A 16,616-nucleotide genomic window follows, 5' to 3' on the forward strand; every position below is an offset into this window, starting at 1 on the left:
CAGCTTTCATGCAGGGCCATAGGAGATTACAGGAGCTCAGGACCCTGAATTTGGGAAACACCGTAGTTCTTTTACTTAGCAATGAATTCTTAAGTCCATGGAATTGCTCTGTTTTAGGTAACTGTGGAAGTTTGAGTTTTGTTTTTACCCATTGCTACATCCTCTGCTCCCCACTGACCTGCTGGCTACTCGCTCAGCTAACGCTCATAACCAGACCGCACGCTCTCAGAGGTACCTTTTCTAACGTGCTGATAAATGTTGTTTGCACAGAGATTTTGCTTACGTAGCAAGAGACAAAGACACAAGAATTTTGAAATGTCATGTATTTCGATGTGACACACCAGCCAAAGCCATCGCCACGAGTCTCCACGAAATCTGTTCCAAGGTAAGGTCGGTCCAGACGCGGTGGTACATCTCTCTGTCTTTTCTCACCGCCTGAGCAGGGACAGGGGTGTGGTCAGGGTTTCCCGCTGGTGACGTCCGCTGCTTTAGCCAGAGCCTCAGAGTGAGGACAGGCTGCTAGGCCTTGCTGGACCAGCCCTTCTACCCCTGCTTCCCTCCAGTAGAGCAGTCCTGATAGAAACATCCTCACCCTCTGCCTGGGACCTCTGTTGACCCCCATCAACAGGGTCTTGTTCCTCTCAGGAAACTGTTCTATTATAGAGCAGCTCTGGCTGTTAGAGGTTCTTGATTATGTGGACCTGAAATCAGCCTCTCTGGAAACCCCATGTGGTTACTTGAGATATGTGATCTAGAGCGACAGAGAGGGATTCCTCCATTCTGTCTCTCCGGCTGGGCAGCCCTTTACTGTCTGAAGACGTGTGAAGCTGGCGACCACATCTGTACGTTTGGGGGTGCTAGACAGGTGTCCGGTCTTCCTGCTCCTGTCTTCCTCCTTCCTCCAGAATCCCCACCCCCATCTCTTTTGGGTCCCAAGGTTACCAGGCCCCTACCCCCTCTTCTTCTGCATACTCTAGCTGGTTCCCCCTAAAGGAACACAGCGGTCCAAGGGCGAGCCAGTGGAGAAGAGAGCACGGGCCACTCTGTCCCTTGACCTCCAGGGAGTATAGTACGGGGGTGACAGATGTTTTTAGCTACCATATCACCTGCCAATTTGTGTTCAGATCGCGGTTGGCCAGCTCCCCAGGGCGCTGTCCCCAGTGTCCTGTAGCCAGGCCTTCCCACCCCGCAGACGGAATCTAAACACGGGACTTGGCCATCACCTTTCTGGTTGGAGGCAGCTGTCAAGCCCGGCCTCACTGCCATGCTGCCTCGGCTAGCCGTGCCTGGGCTGTGGCCTGGAGTCTGAGCAGCAGAGGCAAAGCAGGTGCCAGCCATGTGTCCTCAGGGAGGGGCAGGAGCAGGGACGGAGACGCGTCCCCTGCTCTGGGCCCAGCCATCACCCTCTGCCCCAGCCCCGCATCGGCCTGTCTGGGCACGGCCTGCGGCTTTGCAGCGCTTCCTCCTTGTCCTTGCCTTCATTCAGTCACGTGGAACACCTTTAAGTTCTAAGAACACAGCAGGGACTAAAACAGAAAGAAACAAAATCTTTGTCTTTGTGGAGCTTGTGTTCCCATGTGAACCCCCAGAACATGGCCTAGCACAGAGGAAGCGCTCCGTGAAATGTCCTGCTGTTACTGGCAGTAGACGCCTGGCCCACCGTCCCAGGCACGCAGGAGAGGGCTGGCGGGGAGCACTGGGAAGCGGGAGGGGGAAAGCGACTTCCGTCCCATCTGGAACGCAAAGCGGGCCCTGGGAATGAAGATGTGAGTGACTCCTGGGGTCCCTGAAGGGTGGGGTTCTGTCAGTCCCCAAACCAACAGCGCTCTGTGAACCGGAGCGAGAAGTGACACTTGTGCCCCTCGCAGCAGACCACCAATTCAGTAGGCCGCTGACAGATTTAGAAGACCAGTCCCCATAGCAGCGCGTATTTCCAAGTGCTGACACTGAATCCTCAGAACGGCCGTAACATCACTGGGGTTGTAAATACTAGGATTCCCGTGTTCAAAGAGGAAACGAGGCACAAGAGGTCAGGTGACTTGCCCAAGGTCATACAGCTAGTAAGTAGTGAAGGTGGGATTTGAACTCACAAACACTTTCCCCAAAACACTGAAAAGAATGCTCAAAGGTCAGCCTTCAGAAACAATGGGAGAAGTCTGTTACTGTGGGTCCCATTGGCCACTGTGGTCCAGCAGAGGCTGTCTGGGTGGTTTCACTAGAGGCAGGAGCCCGGTCAATGGAGGAGTATTTCCGAGCAATCAGGAGACTGCCGCTTGGAGGGGTAGTCCTTCACTCGTTACCCCTGGGGAGAATGAGCACCTTCTCAGAGCAGCTCAGCGATAAGGGGTGGGAAGTCAGGCCGTGGACCAAAGCGGGTTTGACTTGGAGGTCAAGTCAGCTCAGACCCTTGACTGGCAGGAACAGCTGAAGACACGGGGTCTATAGCCACAGACCACGGGCGTGTTTTCTCTTCTTTAGATTATGGCCGAACGGAAGAATGCCAAAGCCCTGGCCTGCAGTTCCTTACAGGAAAGAGCCAATGTGAACCTCGACGTGCCCTTGCAAGGTAGGTCAGCGGTGGCCGCTCCCCTCAGGCTGGCACTATCCGTCCCAGCCAGAGCCGAGGCCCTTGCCTGGCTCCTGAGAAACCACGTTTCAGCCCACAGATGCTGGCCGAGCAAGCGCCAGGGGTCCTCCTGGGCGTGGAGTTAATTTTGTGTCGGTCGGGATGAGGTGCAAAAGGCCAGGTTGAGTTCTGTTATTGGACAAGATGAAAGAGTATTATCTTTCGTGGTTTCTAACTCAGATACAGCCAGGGTAAAGCCAGCTAGTTTAAAAATAGGTTGTTCGATGTGGAAAAAAAAGTTTTTCTTAAGTATAAAGATGAATTTTTTTTTAAAGATTTTATTTATTTATTTGACAGAAATCACAAGTAGGCAGAGAGGCAGGCAGAGAGACTTATTGTGGTGATTATTTTTGCAGTAGAAACAAAGACTAAGTCACCACTTATACACCTAAAACTGACATAATGCTCCATGTCAGTTACAGCTCAGTAAAATAGAAATGTAGCTATTTGGGGAGATTCTGTTTAGTTACTTTTGCTGTCTCCATGTCCTGTGTGATTCAGTCTTCTCCTGGCAGCAGGTGCCTCACAGACAGGCCATCGGAAGCTGTTCCTTAGCATATGTGAGGCAGCTTTCACTGCTTCCGTGCCCAGAAATGAGAGTGGAGTGGGATTTTGGTTGGCGGAGGCCTGGTGTCTGCTGGGATAGGGGCTCTCCTCCCAGAATGGGAGCTGCACCTTCCTCTGGAAACGCGACGCAGCAGCACGGGTGCTGCTCCAGGCATCGCAGACCAGACATAGAGCGGTGGCTGCGTCTGTGTGTGTGTCCTGGAACCACTGAAAGATCTCTTGCTTTTGTTCCCTGTAGTAGATTTCCCAACACCAAAGACTGAGCTGGTGCAGAAGTTCCACGTGCAGTACTTGGGCATGTTACCCGTAGACAAGCCGGTCGGTACGTGCGGGACTGCATCCTTTCCCTGCGCGAGTGTTTGGGAGCCTGTGGGAGGAGACCCGTGCCCTGTCACCAGCCATAGCGCACAAACGGTCCTGATCAGAAGAGCCCCAGGGGACATGCTTGGTCACATGGTCCCCAGAATAGAGGGATGGGAACAAGGCAGACCCATCGCTGTCATTCACGCAGTGGCTCGGAGACATGTGATCCAGGGTTCCAGAGGGTTCTGCCCTTCTCAGAGGGAGCGTCTGTCTCCAGAGCCGGGGAACCTGCTCTAGTCCTTTGTTGACCGCAGGGAGAAAGGGCTGAGGGAGCTCTCCTCTGTCCCCTTTCCAGGTGTAACCCCAAAGCAGCACCCCCCGCAGTCAGCTCCCATCCCCAGGGCAGAACTTAGCCTCTCGGCCACACCAAGCTGACAGCAGGCTGGGAGACAGAGCCTTTCTCTGGGTAGAAAAGGCTGAGGAGAGGTCAGAACCCTCGTGCCCTGCTTGGGAAAATAGGGCAGCCGCTTTGGGAAAAAGTCTGGCAGCTCCTCCGAAGGTCAAACACAGAGTCACCTCCGGACCCAGCATTTCTGCCCCCGGGCGTGTACCCAGGCGAAATGGAAACCTCTGTCCCCACAAACATTCACAGCCTCATTATTCACCATAGTCAGAAAGTGGAAACAAAAATCCGTCAACCAACGAATTGATTAGTAAAATGTGATACTATCAAAAAAATAAAAAATAAAACTGATGCCGCCAGACCACGTACTTGTATTTGGTGGTAAAGAGGCATCACAGACTGACATGGGTGGCAGCGTGGACCGGCCCGGAGGATGGGAGCCACGTACTGTGGGACTCACTGTGTACAATACATCCAGAAGAGACAACCCTCTGGAGAGAGAAATAAAATCAGTCATTGCTTAGGGCCGGGGGCTGGGAAGAGCCAGATGGAGACCCCCAGAGTGTACAGGGCTTCTCTCTGGGGTGACGACAATGTTCTAAAATTGGTTGCGGTGGTGGTTGCCCCACTCTGTGCCTACACTACAAACTTTTGCATGGTTCACTTGAGATGGGTAAATTGTGACTGCACCTCAGCCGGGTCACGGTTCCCCCCACCCACTGCCACAGAAACCGTCTGGGCCGGCACACGGTCCCGGAACCCCCTTGCAATGCCTTGTCTAAGTGCCTCGTTTAAGTGGCAAAGTAAGGTGGGGTGAGAGTGGGGTCTTCTGGCAAGTGCTGGCTTCTGTTCCTTCCCCAGGGCCCCTTGCTTAGGAAAAGGCAGTGTTTGCTCACATACTCTCTGCATACTTGGGGCTAGGGACTCTCTGGAAAGGAAGTCGTACTGTGGTCCGGTGAGACAGGACATCACCCACTCCATCTCTCCAGGGGTTCTCATGACCGTTCTTTTGTTGAAGAAGCTGGCATTTTGTTTTTTTCTTTCAAGCGATGAAATGCTCCCACGAAATGTCTTTTGGGGCTACAAAATAAAATAAATAAATCAAACAGCAACTGATCAGTTTGGCTGGGTGGTTTGGGCCCACACTGGATGGTGATAAGTGGCTTTAGGACCTTGTTCAGTGATCTGTGCCATCCACAGGAATGGATACCCTGAACAATGCCATAGAAAATCTTATGACCTCATCCAGCAAGGAGGATTGGCCGTCGGTGAACATGAATGTGGCCGATGCTACCGTGACCGTCATCAGTGAAAAGGTGAGCAGGACCAGACATGAGGTTGGTCTGTGTGCGTTATGGTGAAACTTTGATATGGTGACCTTCCTTGAAAGGTGGACATGCAGCCAAGGCTTCACCTCTAGGGGGTGTGGTTTGGGGGAGGGGGGCGGTTATGGTGAGTTGTGATTAAAGTTGCCTGCATTTAAAACAAAAAAACAAAACCTTTTTTTTTTCTGTCCTTCGTGCCTGGATCTCTGTATCACTTTGCTTTTCTTTGAACTAAGGAGCTTCTGTTCTGGTGCTCCCAATTCTTTCTTCCTCCTGTGTCCCAGAGAATGAACTCATTTGCTAGAGTTCATTGTATGAGGCCGGCAGTCACTCCTTACGGGTTTGGTTTTCTGACTGCTCTCCAGGCTTCGGTGTGGTCTGGGCTGTTTATCCAGAGTTGGGCCACAGGTGCTTCGGTCGGGAAAGGTGCTGGGGTGGGTTCTGTCTGTAGGAGCAGGGACCGATGGTCATCGAGAGAGGTCAGCATTCGCCTCAGACCAAATTATCCCAGTTGTATGGCTTAGGAAACTGAGGCACAGGAGAGCGAGTAAACGCCTGTGGCCACAACAGCTAGAAGCGGCAAGCTCAGGATTCGGTCCAGCGGTCGGCTGCAGACTGTCGGCCGCTTTTCAGTTCTGCCTCCATGAGGCACCTGTCACGGAGAGACCCCGAGGCATCAGCCTGCTCTTGATTCTGTCTGCTGGGAGCTCACCTTCGAGCCCAGTCCTGACTCCAAAGAGTCAGGAGTCAGGTGCTCACTGACCCTGCTTGGCTCCCTCAGCATCTGCAGGCGCGGCCCCTCTCTGCCCTGCCCCTTCGCCCAGCCGGCCGGTACCAGATCTCAGCCTAAATATCCTTTCTCCCTAGAAAACTTCATGGTGCCTCAGGCTCCTTTCAGTGGCCTGGGAAAGGATTCCTTAACACCTGAGTGAGTAGTTAGTAAGTCAAGATGTTAATGATCCAAAAGTCAACATTCTGGATGTGTTTACTAATTCAGAAATTGCATATGGTCGCTACAGAGGGTGTGGTGTTCCCAAGAATGAATTCCGAGCATTTCTTTACCCTGCATCATATGGACACCATATGGACACCAGTTTGTGGAGAGAAAAAAGTAATCTGGCAGCTTTTCTACATGGTTTCAGATAGAAATATGATTCACTGTACTAGTTAGCACGGCAAGGAGAACCGAATAAAGAGATCCTGTGGCTCCTTTTCTCTTGGTGCTCTGAGGTTTCCAGCAGGCTCTGGCCAAATGGGCTTTGAGCCTCCAGGTGCCCTGTGTGAGCAAAGCCTAAGAAGTTTACGTGACCCCACTCCTGCCCACCGTGAATGCACGGGCTTGGGGCATGGTAGCCAGACAAGAGAACACACATACCTGGGTGAAGTTCAGAGTGGGCCTAGATGGCAGTAAGACCCCCCCAGCTAGCAGGGATGGCCTCTCCAGACACGTTGAGAAGCTGGCCTTTCTAGGAAAGTACATCCTTTCTAAATCCAGGCGAGCTCTCTGTTCCTAACACCAGCGTCTCCCTGCGGCCACTCTGGGCTTGAGTCTGTGGCTCAAGCCTCGAACTGGTTCCTGCCTCCACCGGCCTCCAGGAGAGCGGGCTGCTGAGTGGCGTGTCTTACAGAGTGAAGAGGACGTCCTGGTGGAGTGCCGCGTGCGATTCCTGTCCTTCATGGGCGTCGGAAAGGACGTGCATACGTTTGCCTTCATCATGGACACCGGGAACCAGCGCTTCGAGTGCCACGTGTTCTGGTGCGAGCCAAACGCGGGAAACGTGTCAGAGGCGGTGCAGGCTGCCTGCATGGTGAGTGGTCCCCGCGGGGGGCTGCCGCGCCTCCACACCCCTGCCTCTAGGGCAGAGCTCCTCACCTACAGGAAGGTCTGGCTCCTTTCTCAAGGGATACTCTGCTGGATTCTGCTGTCAGCCCTGCAGATGCTGTCCATCCTCACTGTTTGCCGTCTCAGCAGCCAAGGGCGCCCACAGCAAGACACGCTCCACGGAGCCACGTTCTGTAGGGACTCCGGAACCCCTGAGAGTGGGGCTCTTCAAATCTACAGATTGAGGATTCTTTTTTTTTTTTTTTTTAAGATTTTATTTATTTATTTATTTATCTGAGAAAGAGTGAGTGAGTGAGAGAGAGAGAGAGCATACAAGCCAAGGGCAGAGGGAGAGTGAGAAGCAGACTCCCAGCTGGAGCAGGGAGCCCAATGTGGGGCTCAAGCCCAGGACACAGGGATCATGACCTGAGTGATGGCAGATGATTAACCGACCGAGCCCCCCAGGTGCCCCAGATTGAGCATCTTAATTCTCAATCCCTGATTAATTTCAGGGTATGGCCAGGAAATGTGGGGCATGTAGGAGTTGGTGCTGTTGAGAACCAACTTAGTACTTAAAAAATCCGGTGAGTTGAATAATTTTTATTTCAGATCGTTGGTTTCAGCACATTGGTCTTAAATACTTAATTTGTACCCGTGATCTCAGTCCTTACAATGACTGTTTGTAAGGGAGTTATTAGTTCCATTTTATGTATAAGACAGAGGCTCAGAGGAAAGAACGGGCCTCAGGACATGGAGGTGGTCAGCAACGAGGCCGGCATTCAACCCCCACTGTTTCAGGTGACCCAGTCGTACTCTTGGTACCACATGTAGGATTTCAAACAAACAAAAATACCTCATCCTTCATTCTGAAAATATCCTTTGATCACCTGTGATGCCAGGCACTAAAGAAGTTCTAGAAAAATTGAGGAAACAGTATGAATGTAGGCATCAAGACCTGGGGTGGTGGTCATCCCTAGCAGCAGCGGGCTGGGGAGCTGGACCCGAGTACAGGAGGGGAGGTCCCCATCGTGAAGGGCCTGGGGAGTGAGGCCAAGGCGTTTCTCCAGCAGACATTAGTAAGTAGGACCGATGAGTTGATGCTGGGTTTTAGAAGCATACTCCCCCCCAAAAAGGAAACCAAAGGAGGGGATGGGTTTGAAAGGGCAGGGCTGGTGTGGGGAGCTCGGGCAGGAAGCCATCGAACTGGTCCACATGAGAGTTTCCGAGGTTCTAAACCAAGATCGTGGCAGCAGAGGCAGCAGGAGCAGATGAGTTGGGACGTCGTAGAGAATCGTCCGGTCAGGGATGAGCAATACTGAATTTAAAGCACCCATTCTGTTTGTTTAATTCAACCCACCGTTTAGGGGCTGGACTGTGGGAAGATTGAATAGGACTAAGATGCAAGGGGGAGACCCATAAACCCAAATCCAGACTTCTGTTGTCGTGTCAGAGGTGCTGTGAGTAGAAGTGTAAGACCACACCGGACCGAGGAGTGGCTGGGAGGAAAAAGAGGTCGAGACCCTGAAAGCTGACCATGGTCTGACAGGGAAGCAGTAGCTTGAAGCACAACAGTAAGGGGGTTTGTTTCTCGTTTTATGGGTTGGGGCGGCGGATTCACACATTTTCTTAGACTGAGGGAAATGAGCTAGCCAAGCTGGATTGGAATGGTGGTCATAAGGGCTCAGTCGGTTAAGCGTCACTCTTCAGTTTGTGTCATGATCCCAGGGTCCTGCGTCGCGGTCGGGGGGGTTTCCCCTGCTCAGCAGGGGGTCTGCTCCCTCTCCCAAATAAATAAAATCCTTTAAAAAAAAAAAGAAATGGGGGTCATATATATAGTTGGGGCAAAGTCTTGTGGTAGATTAAGAGCCTAGGGCTAGGGTTTGGCCTCCTCATTGGGTCACGGTGACTCGAGACTAGCCAGATGCTAAGAGTCCAAGAGGAATGGGTGGCGTTGAGGGAGGTTGCGGGAGTTCTCTGTCATGTGTGTGTCGTGAACACACAGTTGCTGGGTGAAGAATGAAAGCAGAGGATGAGGTGGGCTCTAGAGGGCCAAGGTGAGGCCCAGGGAAAGGGAGCCCACTGACTTTCCCCTCAAGGGACACCTGTGAGTGGAGAGGGGAGGAGGGAGGAAGAGGGGGAGGAGCTGGTGCCCTGGGCTCAGGAGCCGGAGTCCTCTGACCGCAGACCTCTGTCAAGGGCTCTGGAGCTGGGAGGCCAAGAACTCAGACCTGCCTGCAGTGACGGCAGGGTGTGGATGGTGGGGGTGGCAGGGGCAGAGCAGGCAGAGGGGTCCAGAGGAACCCCCGGAGCCAGCATGGGAGACGGAGACGGAAGGAAGACAGTAGGAAAGGGAAGCATCCAGTCAAGCAAAGATGGCGGGTGGCTGTTTAGGTGTTTCCTGAAACTGAACAAGGATCGTAACAGATGGTTTTGGTCGTAAAATGAATGGCTTTCAGTCTTAATTGTACATTTTAAATGTGGTGACAATTAAATAATTAGCTTTATCACTGGTTACAGTTTGTTTTCAGATTCCCAGACTCATTTTCTTTCTGAGAAACCATTTTTACGCATTTGCTTACGATTTTAGTTATAATAGGGAGACCAGCTGAAGCGGCCCAGCCGGTCCAGTTTAAGGTGCACTGAGAACATCACACCCTCCCCTACACCCAGATCCCAGCATTTGTGACTCAGTGGCTGTCCTCCGGAGTCAGATCCATAGGAATCTCTGCAAACTGTGGAGCATGAGTAACTCACACCCTCTGAAATGCCTTTGGTGCTGACACGCGTTCTGGGCTGTCCTTAATCATTAGGCATCTTTTGCAGCTGTGTGGCATAGGCCCCGCTGAAGATACTTTGGTGAAATCCAGGAGGAGCGCGGGAGCCTTCATGAAATTCATCGCGTGCGGTGTCGGCTCACGCTGGACACAACTCCCAGTAGAGATTCCTAGTCCATGATGACCTACGCTGTCATCCTTGTGACGGCCCCCCTGCCCGTGTGCAGATCTGTGCTTGGCAGGTGTGTGGTTTGGGTTGTGATGCAGACTAGCAAGCCAGCTCACACGGAGAAGGCTTGAGCGATCCTTTCTTGGATGACTGGGTCGAAAGGGGCCGAGTCCTTCCAGAAGATAGTCTGTGTCTGCTTCCCCTGGGGAAGCCTCAGCCTGTTTCACACTACACTAAAGAACCTATTGATATGTAAGTAGAGTCTTTTTTAAAAAATCAGCCATAGAATTAATTATTTTAAAGGGCTAGGATTAGGAAAAACTGTATTTGGTAAATTTTAATCTTCTTACCTAATTTTGAAGAATTACTTACCTATTAATATAAAAGCGGGTGGGTTGTGTTATATTTCTGAAGGAGAGAAACTGTCTGTGGTGCCAGTAGTGCTAAAATCCATTAAAATCCATTAGGATTTAGGAGCTTATGGCTGGCTCGGTTGGTGGAGCGTGCAACTCTTGAACTTGGGGTCGTGAGTTTGAGCCCTGCATTTGGTATAGAGATTACTTAAAATTTTAAAACCCATTAGGATTTAGACTCGCAGATAAAATGTCTCCTGAAATCTTTACACATCATTTTTATTAAAGCAGAAAACAGGAAGGGGAACAAACATTTATGAAGACCTTCAGTGCAGCTAGGCCTGTTTTCAGCATTCTGCAAGGATTCCTTAATCGTAACACCCTCTGTAAAGGTCCCAGTTTTATGCCATCTCACATGGAAGGAGCTAAGACTGAGAGACGGAATACCTTGCTGGGGTCATACAGGTGACAGGAGTGACAGAGCCTAGATTCAGACTGTCCCTTCCTACCGTGCTGGCACCCAGTCAGCCGTGAGCACTTATGTCACCGTACAGAGTTGTACCTGTCTCCGACAAAACTCCAGCATTCTCTCTCCCCATCATTTTCCTTCTCATTAGCTCTTTGACTGTTACATAAACTACAGCCAGTCCAGAAAGAGAACAAGTCGAGGGTGGAGGTGGATGGCAAAAGCCACAGCACGTTTGTTGAGCCGAATGATCTGTTTTTTCAAGTAGGCTCCAAGCCCAGCATGGAGCCCGATGTGGGGCTCGATCTCACAGCCCTGAGATAGAGACCTGAGCTGAGGTCGAGAGTCGGGTGCTTGACTGACTGAGCCACCCCCGTGCCCCAGGCCTAATGATCTTTTAAGAACATTTCAAATACCCACAGTAAGAAATGAACTCTTGGGTTTATGTTTAGGGGCTAGGTCATTACATTTTGGAAGCAAGTGTATTAGTGAATTAAAAGAGAAGGGATGGCACATCATTAACAACCATAAAACGAACTTTTGTTTTATTTCAGCTACGGTATCAGAAGTGCTTGGTAGCCAGGCCGCCTTCCCAGAAAGTTCGACCACCTCCTCCGCCAGCAGACTCTGTGACCAGAAGAGTCACAACCAATGTAAAACGGGGGGTCTTATCCCTCATTGACACTTTGAAACAGAAACGCCCTGTCACAGAGACACCATAGCTGCATATGTTAAAGGATTCTGGAATACGTACCTGAAGGTTGAATAGCTACACTCAAGAAGATGAACCGAAACCTGGCCTTCCAGTCAGTTGCCGATGCTTTGTCTTCAGAGAATTTACCCTTAACCAAACAGTGTTAGACAAGCATGTTCTTTCGTCTTGCCACCATCATGTGATATGAAAAGAAGCATGACTAATTTTTTTTGCTATCAGTCAGATACATCGCGAGCAGTGGAAGGTCTTTTTCTTACTGTAAATACCGTGAACATTACTTAACTTCACAGACACAGAGAAGAATGTGGCCACACACCCCCCTGGTGAGCTAATGCTGGGTCCTTGGAGCAAACGACACCCGAGTTAGTTTCACGGTCTTCTTGACTGGATCTGTCACGAGCAGTGTTTAAGTCCTACAGCACTTTGCCCTGTTTCCGACATTGGAGTAGCCGCTGCGTACCAGATACCATTGAATTGCTGTAAAAATAGGATGATGAGTTTTTGTTCTGGTCTTTCACGAAATCGAACCTTTTGGTTGACAACATCGGCTGTTGGCATCAGTACAGAAACCAACTGGCAGCTTTCCTTGACGAGCTCTTTGACACACGGACACCATTTCATGTCTACAGCTGTTTGCGGGATGTTGGGGGAAAAGTGAAACTTCACTTGAAAAACAAACCAAATTGGGGAAATTAAAATCGAACAAAAAGTAGCCTTTCTTTCTAGATGGTTTTTAGACCGATTATTAAAAAAAAAAAAAAAAAAGAAAGGTGAAAGAAAATCATAATGCATTTCGGGTGGGACATATTTCAAACTTCTGCCTTATATTGTACAATGCAGCTAGAGAATTATAGTTCACTACAGCCATTCTCTACATAAACAACAGTAAAACGAAATATTCCTCATACGCCTTTCACCCTTAGTTTGATAATTAGCCAATATGCAATCTGGAGTTGAGGAAATGTCATTTACATTTGGGATCTCCACCACCACGTTATTATGTTTGGTCGTCCTAGCGAGATGGTCTGCTAGGACTCTGTATCCTGCTCAGTCTTACCCTCATGCTTTTTGCCCAGAAAGCCGTCTGTCCATCATGTATTGTCCATGGCAACAAAGTACATTAAATTGAACCTTTCTGAATTTCTGTATTTAATATTAGAATTTGTTGAACTTTACTAGATCTATTTTTAAATTTATATTTTTTTCAAGAGTTAGAAATTTCATATCCGAGCAAAAAATACATAGCAACAATGGACTGCTTAACGAGTTTCCCCAAAATAGCTTTTTCTGGCTTCTTTTTTCTCACCTATAAAGATGCACAGATTTAGACTCTTGTTGACATTGTTGTCTTAAAAGGAAGTTGCTAAGGAGACCAATCTAAATATTAGTCTTATTTACTTTTTAATTTCAAAATTAACATTTTAAAACATCCAGTTATAAAAAGTAACACTTTGTTTATCCACCATGATGTACTTGTTAAAACGGTTTCCACAGTCTTAACCCATTTGAGCCTTAGGAGGTAGAGAAAGGTACTAAACACATTTGAGAAATAAAAATGTATATATAAAGTACGAAGAGGCTCAGTCATGTAGCCTAAGATCCCTCAGAAGTTTGTGCGAGAGCCGGGACGAGAACCCGTGCTTCCCCGCTCTGTTTAAGTCATGCTGCTTCTGCATCAGTGAGGAGAGTTCTCTCCACAGCTACTCTGGGCTTATCCAGTCCCGGTCAGGAAACCTTAGAATTCCCTGTAGAAGGAAGGGAGTACATCCAAGTTCCTCACACAGCGATCTAAATCATAAAACCATCATCCTCTCAGTCTGGGCCTCTCTCCCTTCAGTGTGCCTCAATCATGTGTAGAGAACAGGATCCTAAATGCCGTACAGCCTGTTCAACTTCCGAGATTTTCCTGAGGTGGTGTTACTTGTGGTAGAGATAGTCCTAACCGTTGGTACTTCGCCACCAGAGAACTGGATGGCGTCGGAGGCCTCCTGCCTCTGTTCCCTCAGAATTCTGGAACTGCTCGCTAGCGCTGTAGTGTTATGACAAAAAAGATGCCACCCTCGAAATAATCCTACTTCTCACCAGCCTAATGCTATCCTATCTGAAGTAACCAGTGCCATCATAAGAAATTATTGCCATAAGAAAGTCCTTACTGTGCCCTTTGAAAAGCTGTTCAAAATTGAATCACGATGATCTTTCATCTCGACCTCCACAGGGAAAGGTTTTAGTGCGATAAAAATTCTGAATAAGTCACCCACTTTTATATTGGAAACCTCTACCAGAGCCCTCTGTTCATTTTTTAAGGCATACCTTTGTTTGTCTTCAGGGTCAAGAATACTGAGCTAGCTTTAAGTAGCAATCTGCTTGATATATGCAATCATAGGGTGCGTCAAGAGGAACGATAGCCTTTACATAACTGAAAACTTTCCTGCAGATACTCGGTTCTGAAAATAGCTTTGCGTCCTAAATGCAGTTAATTTTGTGAAATTCATTACGTTAACCAGAGCGTTCAGACACTTTCTGCCATGGCCAAAAAGTAAGTGTGACGGTGTGCGTGTATTTCTCCGTGAGAGGGCGCGGTGTCCCCACCCCCACCCCCGACGCTGTGGTGACACGGGAGTTATCTATGCATCTTCTGTCGACCTGCGACACGGTAAACCGGCGGCCGTGTCCACTAGGCCCCGTCCGTCTTACCATTGTTTTAAACTAACCTGTTAAATACGGCTTGAAATATTTTTATTTTATTTATTCTATTTTTACTGAAATATACTGCATTATTGTGTTAATGTATTCTCTTTACTGGATACTCTCTCCCAGCGTATCCAGGCCTAAGTAATCTCAGTGAACTCTACATCGCCTCAAAGGTGGTTTTGTAATGATTTGTAGTCACATTTTTATTGGAATATGTAGAAGAAATGGCAAAAATGCTTAAAGGTCCTTTTATTTTTTAAAAGCAGCTAGATAGACGCAGACTTGCCATCTCATCTCTGTGCTCCTTGGCGGCATCAAGGGGAACAGCCTACACGCCTGTGGCAAAAACTTTACTTTGCAAATCGAAAAGCACTTCTTGGTGCTTTGTTTTTATATCCTTCACAGCACATGTGATCTCGCCTGAAAGACACATGTCCACAAGCCCTTTGTTTCCACTTGGATAGAAGATCACCCCTAGCTACTTAGGACCCTTGTTTTCTGTTTGTGTCTGTCTGATTGCATGAAGGGACATTAGACCCATTTCCATTCAAGTAAGTTCTTCGTGATAAACTGTTGGCACAGCTACTTTTTTTAAAATCCACTCTGATTTTATGACGGAGATTGGCAAGACAAGTCTACACAAGGTCACTTACTAGAAAGCCCTAAATCTTTCCTCCTTTTCTTGTAGGACACTCTCGTTTCCTTAAGCATCGCAATACAAATTCAAGATTTCACAAACAACATGAAAAACATATCCCCAACCGATTCTAGCACAATCTGACTCGTAAAACCATTAGCTCTCTAGTTTGCCAGGCTTCCTTAACCTAATACACAGCTGACATGTGTGTTACACAGCCAGGAAAATGCAGTTTAATTTACTTCAGCTTCAGAGAGAAGACTGCGCTCGCGGTTTATCCGTGAGAGCACTCCCTGCCATCCAAAGCGGCTTGTTTATCCCGAAAGAACGTTTGCTTTTGCTTTCTGCCCCGTTTGCTGTCGACCACTTTTACACATTTTAATGTACTATGTTGTGAGAATAAACTTAGCTGCACAAAATGTCTGGCTCGTTTCTCGGACCTCTCAATCCTGTAGCCCCAGGAGTGGAAATGCAAGCGTAGTGTCTCCACGCTAGTCATTTTCTTTTCAGATGATTCTTACCTCAAATTACAGATCATTTTGGTAATGATTCTGCTCTGAAGATTGTTACTGCACCTTGTCACCTGGTATGAACTAGAAAGCAGCTTTAAATTTTGGATAATTTATCACACTGCCCTTATCTGATGATCAGGAAGGACAGCTGGCATCCTTAGTCACCAACTCAAGACTTGTATAAGCAGTCTTAAGAAGGTAGTCTGGCTTTCATTCCTTTTAAGAACCTGATGTCAAAGAATGAAAAACAGGGGCATCTGGGTGGCTCAGTCGTTAAGTGACTGCCTTTGGCTCAGCTCATGATTCTGGGGTTCTGGGATTCAGCCCCGCACTGGGCTCCCTTTCTCCCTCTCCCGTCCCCCCGGTTGTGCACACACTTGCTCGCTCTAATAAAATCTTTTTTTTTAAAGAGGACAAAGAATAAAGTTGTACAGGCACTAAATCCAAAATCAAGGTGACCAGAAAAGCCAGTTAGATCTGGGCTAGTTTAACTGTCAGACGTACGAAGATAAGTGGAATTTAGAATGTGTACCCATTTTGGGGATTCATCTTGCATCACTGCCCCCCCCCGCTTCATCCCAGTTTTTTATTATTTCATCAAAGGCAGTTTTTGAAGGAACAAAATTTCATTTTGGTTTTGGGTATTATATTAGTGGTAAGTAATTTCAGATCAAATATGCTATTGGAAATCTACCAGTAAGTTCATTATTTTAGATTTTTGCAGCACCTTAAGAAGTTCAAGAATGGGAAATGTGAGTGTAATCAATATTCTCCTTCTTCCACGTTTGTCCAAAGTCTTTTTCCTTTTTTTATTCTACAAAAGTACTTAATTGATCACGTCCTTCTTAGAAGACCCTCGAAGAAGAACACTGCAGGCTTAATGAATCTTTCAAAATCTCCATATATTTCTAACGAGAAGTACGGTGACAAGATGCGTACTATGAGATACCGAAAATAAGGGGCTTAAGTTGTGATAATGACATGAATCACAAGCTTATCAGAAAAATATGCTGAACTATTCCTCCACAGTGAGAGTTTTGATAATATCTCAGACCTGCTACTTTTGGACAATGGGATGCTTTTCAGCCTGGGGCAGAGGAAGAGGGCAGGAGGGATAAGCGATTCCAGGAATAAAATACCAGCCGTTGACCCAACGAAGTTCAATTCAGCTGCGCTAGTCTGTCGAGTCTCTCAAGGCCTGGAGTGCTCAGAACCAGACAGCAGGGAGTATGCCAAAAGACCTTATTTTTGAA

At 48.3% G+C, this 16,616-nt stretch overlaps 1 protein-coding gene across 11 annotated transcripts in view; it reads left to right on the forward strand.

Moving 5' to 3' along the window:
* The window catches only part of APBB2 (amyloid beta precursor protein binding family B member 2), a 374,503-nt gene extending 359,233 nt beyond the window's left edge, over positions 1-15,270 (forward strand). For all 11 annotated transcript variants that reach the window (XM_044224322.1, XM_044224331.1, XM_044224328.1 and 8 more), the window contains 6 exons: positions 271-385; positions 2,479-2,566; positions 3,432-3,515; positions 5,100-5,215; positions 6,853-7,032; positions 11,363-15,270. In XM_044224322.1, the coding sequence (XP_044080257.1) occupies positions 271-385; positions 2,479-2,566; positions 3,432-3,515; positions 5,100-5,215; positions 6,853-7,032; positions 11,363-11,530 (751 nt within the window). In that variant the 3' untranslated portion in view covers positions 11,531-15,270. The remainder of the gene's footprint in view (positions 1-270; positions 386-2,478; positions 2,567-3,431; positions 3,516-5,099; positions 5,216-6,852; positions 7,033-11,362) is intronic.
* The last annotated feature ends 1,346 nt before the right edge of the window (positions 15,271-16,616 follow it).

This window comes from Neovison vison, chromosome 11 (genome assembly GCF_020171115.1).
Source record: "Neovison vison isolate M4711 chromosome 11, ASM_NN_V1, whole genome shotgun sequence".
NCBI lineage: Eukaryota > Metazoa > Chordata > Mammalia > Carnivora > Mustelidae > Neogale > Neogale vison.